Source organism: Misgurnus anguillicaudatus, chromosome 16 (assembly GCF_027580225.2).
Source record: "Misgurnus anguillicaudatus chromosome 16, ASM2758022v2, whole genome shotgun sequence".
NCBI classification, from domain to species: Eukaryota; Metazoa; Chordata; class Actinopteri; order Cypriniformes; family Cobitidae; genus Misgurnus; species Misgurnus anguillicaudatus.
The window spans coordinates 2,477,410-2,491,943 of NC_073352.2; the positions used below are offsets into that span (position 1 = coordinate 2,477,410).

At 37.2% G+C, this 14,534-nt stretch overlaps 1 protein-coding gene across 6 annotated transcripts in view; it reads right to left on the reverse strand.

Annotated features, from left to right (window-relative positions):
* Positions 1–1,658: 1,658 nt before the first annotated feature.
* LOC129422700 (mitogen-activated protein kinase kinase kinase kinase 4) overlaps positions 1,659–14,534 on the reverse strand; it is a 75,540-nt gene continuing 62,664 nt past the window's right edge. For all 6 annotated transcript variants that reach the window (XM_073854003.1, XM_073854006.1, XM_073854005.1 and 3 more), the window contains 3 exons: positions 11,161–11,320; positions 2,935–3,074; positions 1,659–1,997 (listed from right to left, as the gene is read on the reverse strand). In XM_073854003.1, the coding sequence (XP_073710104.1) occupies positions 1,914–1,997; positions 2,935–3,074; positions 11,161–11,320 (384 nt within the window). In that variant the 3' untranslated portion in view covers positions 1,659–1,913. The remainder of the gene's footprint in view (positions 1,998–2,934; positions 3,075–11,160; positions 11,321–14,534) is intronic.

The following is a 14,534-nucleotide window of genomic DNA, read 5'->3' on the forward strand; positions in this document are numbered from 1 at the left end:
TTAGATTAGCCTACCGGTGTATGTAGGTGATTTATAATACAAAAATTACATTACCGTTGCTTGCATAAACTGTTTATTTCCTTTTTGAATGACAACGTCAACATTGTTGCTGTTTAATTACACCGGAAAATTCAACATGGCAGACAAAATAAATCGCAGATGAAGGATTTAATACAGTTTAAAGGTTTAATCTAAGATTTGTTAATCTGTGTTTAAATTTAAGTGGTGCAACACAACTCGAATTAAAATTAAACTGGGATCAACAAACCCTAGATTAGCTCTAAACTCTGCTTAATTTAATCCTTGTTGGTGCAACCCACCCTTAATGTCAAGTGCTTCCTCACTGTTTGCAAGGTTAACAATATGCAGAATTCTCTCACTTGAAAAAGACAACCCACTACAAGAAGAATCCAACTAGGTTTCACTTCATTGACCACACTTTTGCTCTCCTTTTCCCTTTTTTTTTTTTGGAAATTCAGTGCAGTGTTCATTCAGTCAACCAATTAGGTGAAAACCCTTTAACCCTTGTGCATCAATTAAAAAAAGTTACACATAGGTTCATAGGGGACAAAAATGTCCATGTCCAAAAAGTGTCATAAAAATATTTTAGATTAATATTTTTTTCCACTTTCACTGATGCCATTTTTTTAACCAGCATCAGCTCTAATCACAATGACCAAACATTCATTAATTTTCATAATTTTAACCCTTTAATTGCTGTTTTTTTTAAATAATGCCTTTGCTGTTTTTATTAAAAAAATAAAATTTTTATTTATTTTCTTTTTACTAAATGCAAAAAAAAACGACACCTCCTTTGCAGCGGTTGTAATCTTGTGATTCCCAGTAAAATATTTTTTTTCATTCAAACTGCACACGCGCACACACACGTTTTGTGGGGACGTTTCATAGACGTAATGCATTTTATACCATTCAAACTGTATATTCTATTCCCCTTACCTACCCCAACCCAACCCCACTACTTCACATTTTCAAGAAACATCATTCTGTTTGATTTCTAAGCTTGTTTTCTCATGGGGACCACAAAATGTCTCCACAAGGTCACAAAAATACTGGTATTCCTATCTTTGTGGGGACAATTGGTCACCACAACGTGATAATTACCAGGTACACACACACACACATAAAAATTTCAGTCCACACATACAAACCACACTCCATACCAACACACCCACACAATTATAGCTTCATAATATATCTAATTGGCTCTATAATATGCATAAGCCGAAAACAGCCGAAAACAACAATAAAGCGATAATTTGCTTTATATGCCAAACCTAAAAAAATGGCACAATGACATTTTGGTCAATTATGGTCCTGCCAACTGTTTTATTATTAGATTTGATTTCATTAGTAGCGCTATTACAAAGAAACAACGAAAGATCAGCTGTTGATTTGAAACGCTAAAAAGCTAAATGTTTATGGCTATGCTTTTTAATATCATTTCAGTATTGAAGTGTTGGTTTAACTTACAGAGTGAACTATTGTGCAATTTTTTTGTAAGACAGTTATTAACCTACTTGCTGTAAGAATTTGTTTCACACCAAACCTTGTACCAGCCATATTTGTTATTATGTGATAAAATAAGGTATTGAGATAAAACAGTCCATTTTTTAAATAAAAAAACAAAGGGGACACTGTCAGACAGAACAAATTTTATATAGATTTATATATGTATGTTTATATTTGTACTAATATCATTTATTTATATTGTTTTATATCATATCAGAATACTTATACATATATCATATATATACATATACACATATGCCGTATAAAAAGTGAATACAGAATTACAGGTGAATACAGAAAGGATGGGAAATGTCTTCAGTATGGGATTTCTAAGGAGTAATTTGGTTACATTTACCCAGTTAAACTGTTTGGAATTCAAAAGATCACCAGTTGAAGAGTGAGTTCTGTCCTAATGTCATAAAGTATATTTGACTACATCCACCAGACTGGACAGAAGCAAAAAAGACCTGCAGGAGAAACACAAAAGTTTCATTATAAAATCATGCATGTGCTTACACGTTATAATTCCAATGCAACCACATTCAGTGAAATAGTTCACCATCAAAAAAACCCATGAAAACATATCACAGACTGTATATGGTAAATCTCGTCCTTTATTCTGAGATCATTAACAACAGAACAGCCCACAAATGCACGTTAGGGCTGGTCCAAATACCATTTTTTGAGCCTCGAAGCTTCAGTAGTAACCAACACTGAATATTCGAAGCTTCTGAGGGAGGGGGCTGAACATATTCTTCTCTCTAATAAACGCAGTAATATCTATGTGTCTGTCCGTATGCATTTTTATTTTGTCGAGAACCGTTCATCCACGTGTGGCGGGTTTGTTGCTGTGGACCCAAGGGAGTGCAGTGTTGCATTTTGTGCAATATGATATAAGCGACACGTTCAGAATAAACAATTTTAATAAACTACAGAACAGCACAAGACGGCGATGCTCCGAAAACACACTGCACTAATGATACAAAACACACAGCAATACTTTTAATAAAATAACTCCCATACCAGGAATTAGTAGCACAGTAATTACTAACAAACAACATTTTAAATCTGATGTCACCCACATATTTGATGTGACTATTCAAATATTCTGGTCCAGCGCTAATGCACATATGAATTTACAAATGAAAATGAAGAAAGCTCGGGCGAGAGATTAGCGCTACCTCCCAGTCAAACATGTTCCCTACAGAAAAAAATAAAATAAAAACAAAACAAACAAACAAGTTGGACAATTTGTGATGTCTGGAGGGCAGCTGAATGGACCGACCCAAGACCAAGGAAGCAAAGCTTGTTTTGTGAAAGGTTATATGTACATGTTTATGTATATTACAATTATGAATTGTTGTTAAATAAAAAAAAAAAAAATATGGAGAATATAAATCTTACTTTGTCGTTTCTCTCACACAGGAACTTGAGTTTCTGAGCTTTTTTGTGCATGAAGACTCCTTCTAGGTTCCCTGTTTTGGCAGCTCTCAGTTCAATGGCTTTCTCTCCCCAGCCCATCACTTGATTTGACTGAAGATAGGCTGAAAACAATTAGCATAAAAAGAAATCATTAACACTAATATTAATAATAATATTAATAATCAGATCAGAAATAAGGGACTGTATCTTTTTTTGGTGAAAAGCCTACTAACAAGTAATTTACCAGAATGTATATGTGAAAGGAGTTATATGTGAATTGAGTCTGACTTTACACACTGACAGATGCTCTCTTGTTTATTGACATACAGACCCGACAGTGGGGCTTCTGGCCTTAGTCAAACAGGTTGGCACGTATGGTCGGGTTGCGATTTTGGTGCTTTCATGTGTCTTGTGAATAGTATGCCATACAGACCCGTTTGCCACTGAACCTGCATTAACGACGACAGTGGGGCCTCCAGCCTTAGTCAAACGGGTTGACGCGTATGGTCGGGTTGCGATTTTGGCGCTTTCATGTGTCTTGTGAATAGTATGCCATACAGACCCGTTTGCCACTGAACCTGCATTAACGACGACAGTGGGGCCTCCAGCCTTAGTCAAACGGGTTGACGCGTATGGTCGGGTTGCGATTTTGGCGCTTTCATGTGTCTTGTGAATAGTATGCCATACAGACCCGTTTGCCACTGAACCTGCATTAACGACGACAGTGGGGCCTCCAGCCTTAGTCAAACGGGTTGACGCGTATGGTCGGGTTGCGATTTTGGCGCTTTCATGTGTCTTGTGAATAGTATGCCATACAGACCCGTTGGCCACTGAACCTGCATTAACGACGACAGTGGGGCCTCCAGCCTTAGTCAAACGGGTTGACGCGTATGGTCGGGTTGCGATTTTGGCGCTTTCATGTGTCTTGTGAATAGTATGCCATACAGACCCGTTGGCCACTGAACCTGCATTAACAACGACAGTGGGGCCTCCAGCCTTAGTCAAACGGGTTGACGCGTATGGTCGGGTTGCGATTTTGGCGCTTTCATGTGTCTTGTGAATAGTATGCCATACAGACCCGTTTGCCACTGAACCTGCATTAACGACGACAGTGGGGCCTCCAGCCTTAGTCAAACGGGTTGACGCGTATGGTCGGGTTGCGATTTTGGCGCTTTCATGTGTCTTGTGAATAGTATGCCATACAGACCCGTTTGCCACTGAACCTGCATTAACGACGACAGTGGGGCCTCCAGCCTTAGTCAAACGGGTTGACGCGTATGGTCGGGTTGCGATTTTGGCGCTTTCATGTGTCTTGTGAATAGTATGCCATACAGACCCGTTTGCCACTGAACCTGCATTAACGACGACAGTGGGGCCTCCAGCCTTAGTCAAACGGGTTGACGCGTATGGTCGGGTTGCGATTTTGGCGCTTTCATGTGTCTTGTGAATAGTATGCCATACAGACCCGTTTGCCACTGAACCTGCATTAACGACGACAGTGGGGCCTCCAGCCTTAGTCAAACGGGTTGACGCGTATGGTCGGGTTGCGATTTTGGCGCTTTCATGTGTCTTGTGAATAGTATGCCATACAGACCCGTTTGCCACTGAACCTGCATTAACGACGACAGTGGGGCCTCCAGCCTTAGTCAAACGGGTTGACGCGTATGGTCGGGTTGCGATTTTGGCGCTTTCATGTGTCTTGTGAATAGTAGGGATGGGCATTCGATTAAGTTTTCTTTGTCGATCGTCGGGAGAATTAACGATCGACTATCGATTAATCATTAATATTTTTATAATAAAATTTGTTATTTAACTTTTATACTTAAAAAATGCAATGAATACAAATATACAGCGTGTTTTTCCTCGATGAGACCTTTATTACAAGATCAACTTGTGGCAGACAGTTAAACTATGTTTCAAACATATATGTGCGTGCATGTGCGGTGCTCTAAAGCAGCGGAACCTGCAGCTGCGAGCCAGCGTTCTTAAACAGAGACCTCATTAGTTCCAAAATAAAAAAAACAAAAAACAGATTCATGTTTAACATTAAATTAAACAAAAAACATAATACTTAGATCTGAAAGGTTTTGTCAAAATGTAACTCAAAATTATTCAAGCCAGAAGAAAGTGCAAGATATTAGCCTTCCTAACATTAGGCTATAACAAATTAGGCATTAAAGCCTCGTGAAAAATAACTTACTTTAGTAACTCGCATAAAACTTCTGCACCAGTCTACTGATTTTTTTTTTGAGAAATAAAAACATGTTTTGGGGTCAGACGCGACCGCAACCCATGGTGACCGTCAGTCCAGCCGCCGCCGAAAACAGCTGCTCCGAGGAGACGGACCGGGATGCACAGGTAACTCAGCGCTAACTTGGCTTATTCCGCATACAGAGTAGTGTGAAACAGCGTGCGTTTTCTGAGCCCTATTTACCATTGTTTAATTATACTAACATAGTCTTTTAGTTTTTATTTGTTGTAAAACAACAGTGGACACAAATTTACTATGGTCTCCAACTCCACAATATAGCCTACCATAACCATGTTATTTGTAATAAAATTGCGGAAATACAAATCGTTTTTTATCTGCAAAAAAAAAAAAAAACATTTTCACAATGATAAAATCATGGCTAATTTTCCTAAGGTAGTAATTACAAAATTATATATGTTTGAAAGACGGAGATGCGCACCTGTTAATCTATTACATAACAGAGCGAGGCCAGAGACAAACGTGCTTCTAAACGGGAGTAATATGGAATGTGTGCATCTTTGAATAACTGTAAGTATACATTACTTTTAAATATATTTTGTCATATAAAGTTTTGAGACATGGCCTAATAATGCTTTTTTCACTGTTATTGCTCATTTAGACTTATTGTGCGGGTAACAGCGTTTTTGACGCATTTACCTCAGAGATTATTTTAGCAATATTGCTTTTTTCTGGTAATAATAATACAATTTATATTTCAATCCTGTTTCATTGTCTGCTTATTCATTTCATTATGCTGTTATGTTAATGTGAGGATATTTATTTGCCATATGAAACGTGCCGTTAAATGAATACTTTTATATAATATTCAAATTATATGCGGAATAATGTCTGCATCTTTGAATAACTGTAGGAATACAGTTGCTTATTTTTGTCATAAAGTTTTGAGAAATAATAATATTGTGAGGATTTATTTCCATATGAGACGCTTTTTGTCGTTGAATACTCTCGTTTATTATTTGGAAATCATACATAGTAGGAAATATATAATGTGGAAGGGTAGACTTGCAAAATTACTCTGCTTATTTTTATTTTTGATATATGTGGAGATAAATAAAGCATTGCAAAACTGCTGATTTGATCCATTCAGATCCTGACCACCAGGCTAGGGATTTTAAACATCCTTAATCCACACTTACTAGTCTGTCAAATACTATCTAAAATATATTGTTTTGTGAAAAAAAAAATGATGCGGAAAAGTGTTCACAGAAAGTGTCAATCACATGAACGTTTTATATGCAGAATAAGCGGTCAGCAGCGCACTGCAACGGGTGCTTGATGGATTCGCCGCACACATACGCAAACGCACTGCATACTGAGTATTTGTGAAACAGGAGTTAGATAAAAAATGCATTCGATTAATTGATAACAAATTAACGTTATCGACGAAATTCTTAACAATCAATTATCGATCGTCGATTAATTATGCCCATCCCTAGTGAATAGTATGCCATACAGACCCGTTTGCCACTGAACCTGCATTAACGACGACAGTGGGGCCTCCAGCCTTAGTTAAACGGGTTGACGCGTATGGTCGGGTTGCGATTTTGGCGCTTTCATGTGTCTTGTGAATAGTATGCCATACAGACCCGTTTGCCACTGAACCTGCATTAACGACGACAGTGGGGCCTCCAGCCTTTGTCAAACGGGTTGACGCGTATGGTCGGGTTGCGATTTTGGCGCTTTCATGTGTCTTGTGAATAGTATGCCATACAGACCCGTTGGCCACTGAACCTGCATTAACGATGACAGTGGGGCCTCCAGCCTTAGTCAAACGGGTTGACGCGTATGGTCGGGTTGCGATTTTGGCGCTTTCATGTGTCTTGTGAATAGTATGCCATACAGACCCGCTTGCCACTGAACCTGCATTAACGACGACAGTGGGGCCTCCAGCCTTAGTCAAACGGGTTGACGCGTATGGTCGGGTTGCGATTTTGGCGCTTTCATGTGTCTTGTGAATAGTATGCCATACAGACCCGTTTGCCACTGAACCTGCATTAATGACGACAGTGGGGCCTCCAGCCTTAGTCAAACGGGTTGACGCGTATGGTCGGGTTGCGATTTTGGCGCTTTCATGTGTCTTGTGCAGGGACGTGCAGAGACCTTATGAGGGGCAGGGGCTCAAGTGAAATAAAGGGCACTTGTCATAATTATGTATTTTTTTTCTTTTTTAAAACAAAAAAGTATATATATAAGTATATATATAAAAGTTAATTAATTTTATCTTCTTCAAACTCACACAACTGTTTCATTTTCAAAAGATGTCTACAAAATAATCAGTTCACACAGAAACCATGTTCTCCTTAGTATTTTAGGTTTATAGAGCAGCAAAGGAAACCATTACACAATGTGCATGTTTTGAAAACATTAAATTACACATTAATTACAAATTTGTTAAAATGCTAAAAACAAAGTTGTGACTGCTGAGTTAGTGCTACATGCCAATAAATGCTATATGCTAGCGTTTAGCTAAAGTTCAATTAGTTAACAATTAGTTGTTACTCAAAATCTTTTTTTCTGATAAGGGCTCAAAATATAAGGTCTGTTTAATAATGTGAGCTTCTGGCATGAGCCTCAGAGCAGAGCCAATCAGAGCAGAGCTCAACATTATTATTCATGACCCTTTCAAATAGGGCAAAAATAGACCATTTCATTCAAATGACAAATATAAGAGTTGTAAATAGACATGTACAAACTTTCTGGATAATTTTTGCACTTAATAAAGCCACATACCTTCTATGTAATTATCAAAGAACAATTTAACATAAATGGCAACACATCCTTTGGCACCATCTTAGATTTCATATTTATTAGGGTTACACATGTCAGAAACAACAAATATAGATTAGGCCTATTTTATTTGTATTTTATATTTTACTTTTTTGTGATGTCAGTGAAAATTCTGACTGGGCAAGTAAAATACTGAACCATCAGATTTCTTCCCAATCTACTCCAGCACTCCAGTATAACACATTATACTTATTTAACAGACATTACAAAAAAACGCGAAAAAAAGCTTAGTACTGTAGTTAGCAATTATTTTATTGTTTGTGCTTTATTATTTTCTGAGCAGTCTGTTTAAACTACATACACTATACTGTTAAAAGTTTGCAACTCTTCAGCTTAATATGGGATTGTCGTGGAAAACAATGTCCCTGAATCGTTATGTGTAACAACGTGTCCCATATTTTATGCATAAAACTGTTAATATAAGAATGCTTTCTTCCTCACACACTTACCGGTAGCTGCCTGGATAATCATGCACATCGCGTCTCGTTCAGGCTGAGATTTGGCGCTTCTTACAAGCGCAAATGCAGCCTACAATACACGAGTAGAGACGAAACCAATCATGAAGCAAAGTAGTTTAGAGAGGCGGGACTTAGGAAAGGTAAAGCCAATCATATTAGCGATGTGAGTTTTGGAGGCGGGACTCATCTGTTAACCGTTTGTGTACCACAAATAGCGCTATTTTTCTTTTTATAAGAGTTTAAATCTAATTTAAATGATTCCTGAATAAATTCATGTTAAATTAAATAAGTAATAAGTAAAAAACACAAGAAACAGACAGACATCAGTTGTGAATAAAGATAATATTATTTTAAAAAAATAAAAAAGCACCCCAGAAAAAAAGGGCACTTTCTCTCCAGAAATAAAAAGGGCAGGTGCTCAAGCCCCCTTTGATGTCTATGTGTGCACGTGCCTGGTCTTGTGAATAGTATGCCATACAGACCCGTTTGCCACTGAACCTGCATTAACGACGACAGTGGGGTTACAGGCCTTAGTCAAACGGGTCAACAGGTTTCATTTTCTCTTAAAGATCGGAAGGTGACCCTTAGTTACCATATATACCGTCCGTCGCAGATGTGGATAATATAATTATGCCGCAATAGTTAGTCTGTCTGAAACTAAGCTGATTAAACCACATCACTGTGTGACACTTGCATTACATGTGAACGGCCCCTACGCTAATATGATTTTGTTTTTCTCTCTCTGTCTCGTCCTCGACCCCGAGGACAATGGGACAAACAGACCCAGTTCCGGTTGATGTGAAAGTCGGCACACCTCTGATCTACTGGTCGTCCTTCAACGTGATGCCCAGCTGATGCCTGACCAACGATCACTGGCAGAACACGCTTAATCTCCGCTTAATCTCCTTATCCATTTATATGTGTATATATACATATATATCTCCCAAGGGTTTTTCCCTCCCAGGACTTTTTTTATTTCCTCGGCTAAACAGCCCGGGTTTTTTTCTCCTAGGGGGTTTTTAACCCCGGGGAGGCAGCCTTCTTGGGCTTAACTTAGCTTCCTCTTCTAGACGTTACATTAGTAATACGCTCGCTTATAATGTCGAGTTATAGCCGTAGCAAATTTGACTGCTTGTGCTTTCGTGTATTATGTTGTGCTATCTGTCGTTTTTCTGTGCTTTTACTGCTTCTATTAATGTAAAGCTGCTTTGAAACAATTAAGTATTGTAAAAAGCGCTATATAAATAAAATTGAATTGAATTGAAATGGATCACAACAGAGATGTTACATCATCTATGCTGAGAGCAAAACATTTCTATCTTGAAATATAGACACATATTAAAGGAATAGTCTACTCATTTTCAATATTAAACTATGTTATTACCTTAACTAAGAATTGTTGATACATCTCTCTGTCATCTGTGTGCGTGCACGTAAGCGCTGGAGCGCACTGCGACACTTCGATAGCATTTAGCTTAGCCCCATTCATTCAATGGTATCAAACAGAGATAAAGTTAGAAGTGACCAAACACATCAACGTTTTTCCTATTTAAGACGAGTAGTTATACGAGCAAGTTTGGTGGTATAAAAATAAAACGTAGCGCTTTTCTAAGCGGATTTAAAAGAGGAACTATATTGTATGGCGTAATAGCACTTTTGGGAGTACTATTTTGCGTCATTAAGACAAAATAACATATATAAGTAACAGTGGACTATATGTCGCGTTTATTTAGAAAATTAGTTCACAAAATCCAAGCCGAAGAACAGACATTTAATCTGGAAAGGCAAGTTATTCAACTAAACAACAGTAGACAGAACAGCAGGCTGAATAGATGTCTGTACGTTAAAGTAATATTATCAGTTATTTAAACGATAAATCATAGCATACAGAACTTACCTGAAAGGTTGAATAGGCTAAATTAACCGAACAAGCCAACTAGCGTGAAGTTCGCATACTCGTCATTCACATTACTGAATCCATTGAATTACATGAATACAGAAGCAGCATATGGCAGATTCTCGTGGCTGTAGACAGTAATTTTGTCTTTTGCCTCATAAATGTCAAAATTAATTCATGCTGACTTACAAGGCGCACCTGACTATAAGACGCAGCACCAGCAAAGTTAAGAAAAAAAAACGCGGCTTTTAGACTGAAAAATACGATAATCGTTGTCATTTTTGTAACAAGAAAATCAGCAGCAGATACTGTAAGACACTGGAAAACTCTTTAAGACATTCACCTCCCTGCTCTGTACTCCCATTCAACTCCTACTACTACCCCTGCAGATGACTTTCACGAAGAAAACTACAACCAGCAAACCTTGCAACACAGATCATTTACATCCAAAACCTTACCTTATACTATTTCTCTTCACTCACAGATGCTGAAGTCTCACAGACTTCTGCTTTCCATCAGTCATCCTGTTACTGCTGTACTCCAATTTACTTTCACCTCCTACAAGCCATTTTATCTTTTACCAAACCCTAACACACATCATCAACACATCTCTCTTATTTACAAGCTGTTTTACTGAAGGCTGTTAAACTGAACAATCTCTCTCCCTCTTCTAGCGTGTATCTCCTTCTCATCTTGTAAGTGACTTTGAATAAAATGGTTAAATTTAAATGTTGTATATTCACATTTTGAAACATGAATGTGTCTTTACTAACAGAATCTGATATGAAACTCACCGACAGAGGCGGGCATCTCCCCCCACTGCAGCACTGTTTCCTTGGTGATACGGCCATAGGTGTCAATAAAGACGCCCTCGTCCTCGTAACACAGCAACAGCTCCATCCCGCTGCTGCTGGGGAGGATGATGATGGCATGAGGCCGAATCAAACCCTGGATCTGAAACACACACACACTCATATTCATTTCAAAATGCAAGCATTGCCTGGATATACTAAACTCACCACCACAAGCTGGGATGCTGTGGTTGGGGTTTTTGCTATAAGGTTATTAAGATTTTAGTTCATTGCTATGAGATTACAGTATTTTGGTTGATAGTGATGCTGTGTGATTGCTCATGTGGATGCTCATGTATTTTTAGTGTATTGTTATGCAGTGGCTAAGATTTGTTGAAACAAATTTAACCCTTAACCAGCTCTTGATATGTATCAGATTCCTTCTTTTGATAGATTTTCACCCGTTTTAATATCCAACTGGTGAAAAGAAATTCTATTGATTTGGCTGTAATGGTGGAAACTATAATGGTATCTACTGGTATGTGTTGGGTTCTACTGGTGGCACCATTAATTTTTACTGGAATATGTAACAACACTATTTTTTATTGTCCTTTACATGGTAAAAGCTAATGGTTCCTATAGGTATTTTAATGGAAACAAGTCAAATTTCTGTAATGGTTTCTTTTGTTTATTTCGGCAGGGTAGTAAACTACACACAATAAAATCATTTTCTGGAGTAGCACAAATGTAGGGTTTGACTTTTGTTTTAATTTCGAACAGTAAATAAAAAATAGTATAGTTCTGTTTTCAGGCATAAGCAAGGGTCCATGCCGCTGGATTTTTGTAATCGCGTGACTAAATTGTATGGCTAGGTTGCACCTGCACGTACAGTAAGAATGAGGTATGTAGCCCAGGAGATGCATTGCATTTTGTCGCAATGTCAATGTTTCGAAAATGTGTCAAAAAATAAACTATGCTTAGCAAGGTTGTGCGTTTGTCCATGTGCATACATTCACATACACGTTAAAAACAAACTATACTCTAAGCTTAAGACTGATGCCAAAGCATGTCATGTCAGATTTGATGTATTTCAGGCTTAGAAAATGTTTTTTTTTATTCCAATGTAAAGGCAAGCTTATATTTAAAGCTTTTGTCATGATTGTCAAAGACAGAACCCAAATGCAGGCAGCTCTCAACAAAAATGAGTTGGTAACACTTTACAACAAGGTTCATTAGTTAACATTAGTTAACCACACTAGTTAACATGAACGAATAATGATCTGCACTTATACAGCATTTATTAATATCTGTTAATCTTCATTTCAACAATTACTAATACTTTATTAAAATCTTGTTAACGTTAGTTAATGCACTGTGAACTAACATGAACAAACAATTAAAAGCTTTATTATTTATTAACTAACATTAACAAAGATTAATACATAACAAATGTATTGCTCAGAGTTTGTTCATGTTAGTTAATACATTAACTATGTTAACTATTGAACCTTATTGTAAAGTGTTACCAATGAGTTTTACAGTAACAGAAAGCCCTCGAGGTAGCAAACAAGACAAAACTTAACATGCCCAACATAACAAAAGTACTAAACACATTGAAGACAATGAACGAGCACAAGACTGAAAACATCAGGACATTAAATAGGAAAACTAATAATGGTAAACAGGTAAGAGGGGTAACTAATAATGAATCATTAATTAGATAACAAGGGGGCGGGGCTAGACTCAAAACTGGGGAACACATAGCCACACGACACAACCGAGGTCAATATAGCTCCCCCACAAGACATCATTACAGAAAGGTAGCAATCCCACAATCCTATCACAATAAACAAGACACAACAATTGACAGCTTTAGCATAAATAAAACATATTTTTCCTGTTAATGTGCCATATACCACGTTAAAGCTAAAATTCGTCTTTTTTTCACCAATATTTATGATCCAAAAAGCCTAAAAACATTGAAATCAATGTACAGTACCAAAAGAGCTATCTGAGTGTACTGTAGCAACAATATCCAAGTCAATTCACCAATGCATTCATCAGAACTAAAATTCATCATGTACCACGATCCAAAAACTGGGGGTGTGATCAAAAATCCACTTCACAAAATAAGTTATTTTATTTCACAGTAGCATTATATTTCCCTGTATATGTTTTCAGCTTTATTTTTATATTGTTTTTGGAATATTTCAGAAATTTGCCACACACTAATTAAGCTTTTAACTAAATGCTCAAATTTAATTAGTGCATTTTCACTTAAACACTAACTCGAACTGAACCTCTTGAAAAGCACCTCCCCTCTAGCCCAAACCATGAAAAGACTCAGTTTCACTAAAAGGGTTGTTTTTACTAAACTATTTAGAGTATGAGCATAACTGTGGTATCATTAGAAAGAAGACACTTTGAGCTTTATTTTCCAGGTTTCAAAATTATTTTAAGCTAAAAAGTTAGAGAGGCTAATGTACATTGGAATTATTATTATTATTATTATCATTGTTATTGCATAACGTCGTTTTTATTACTAAAAATGACTTAAAAAGTGAAAAGTTTCATGTTTGAGGTCAATAGGTTTCTTGCAAGGCTTTTTGTATGAGTAGTGCCCTTTTCTTAGTGCCAGTCAGCCCCATGCATACACATTCTTCTTATATGCTAACATATCCTTCTGTTAACACAAAAAGATTCTGTCTATCAAGACTTATCAAGACTATAGTATCCATAGTATTTTGTATTTATGCATACATTCCATTAAAAATAGGTATGTAAACCAAACAAGTATGAATATGCACACACCAGATAGGGAAAAAACATGGAATGAGATCAATAGATATGGAGATTATAAATATGACAGGTGCTATCAGTTGATGATCAACGAGTCTGTTTTGAGAAGGTCTTGTTGCTCTTTACTTTCTTTGCACCTTAACTGTTGCGTCTCTTTCTCGTCTTTCTGATTAATGATGCGTGTACTATATGCAAACAGTGCGTCAAACTACATCGCTCCAGCTGCGCACGCGTCACTAAACAGACAAAACTCGCTTAAAGTTGAGAAAACTTAAAAATGAACAGAGTTATGTTCAATAAGCGATTGTTTACTTGGCGGCACAAATCTATGCGCATGCTTGAAAAGACCACTGCACGAGCACAGAGCAAGCGAGAATGGCTATCTTTCCAGAAGTTGAGCTATAAAACAGATAAGCTGTTCCTGAAATTTTGTTAATGCCACCAAAAATAGCCAAACAGAAATAAGAACCCGGCTTAAGTCACAATGTTCATACCGTGCTGATCTGACTGTCGCTTGTGCGATTTGATATAATGTTCTGTTTTTACTTTCTAATGATAAAAAGAGGTTTCTAAAATAA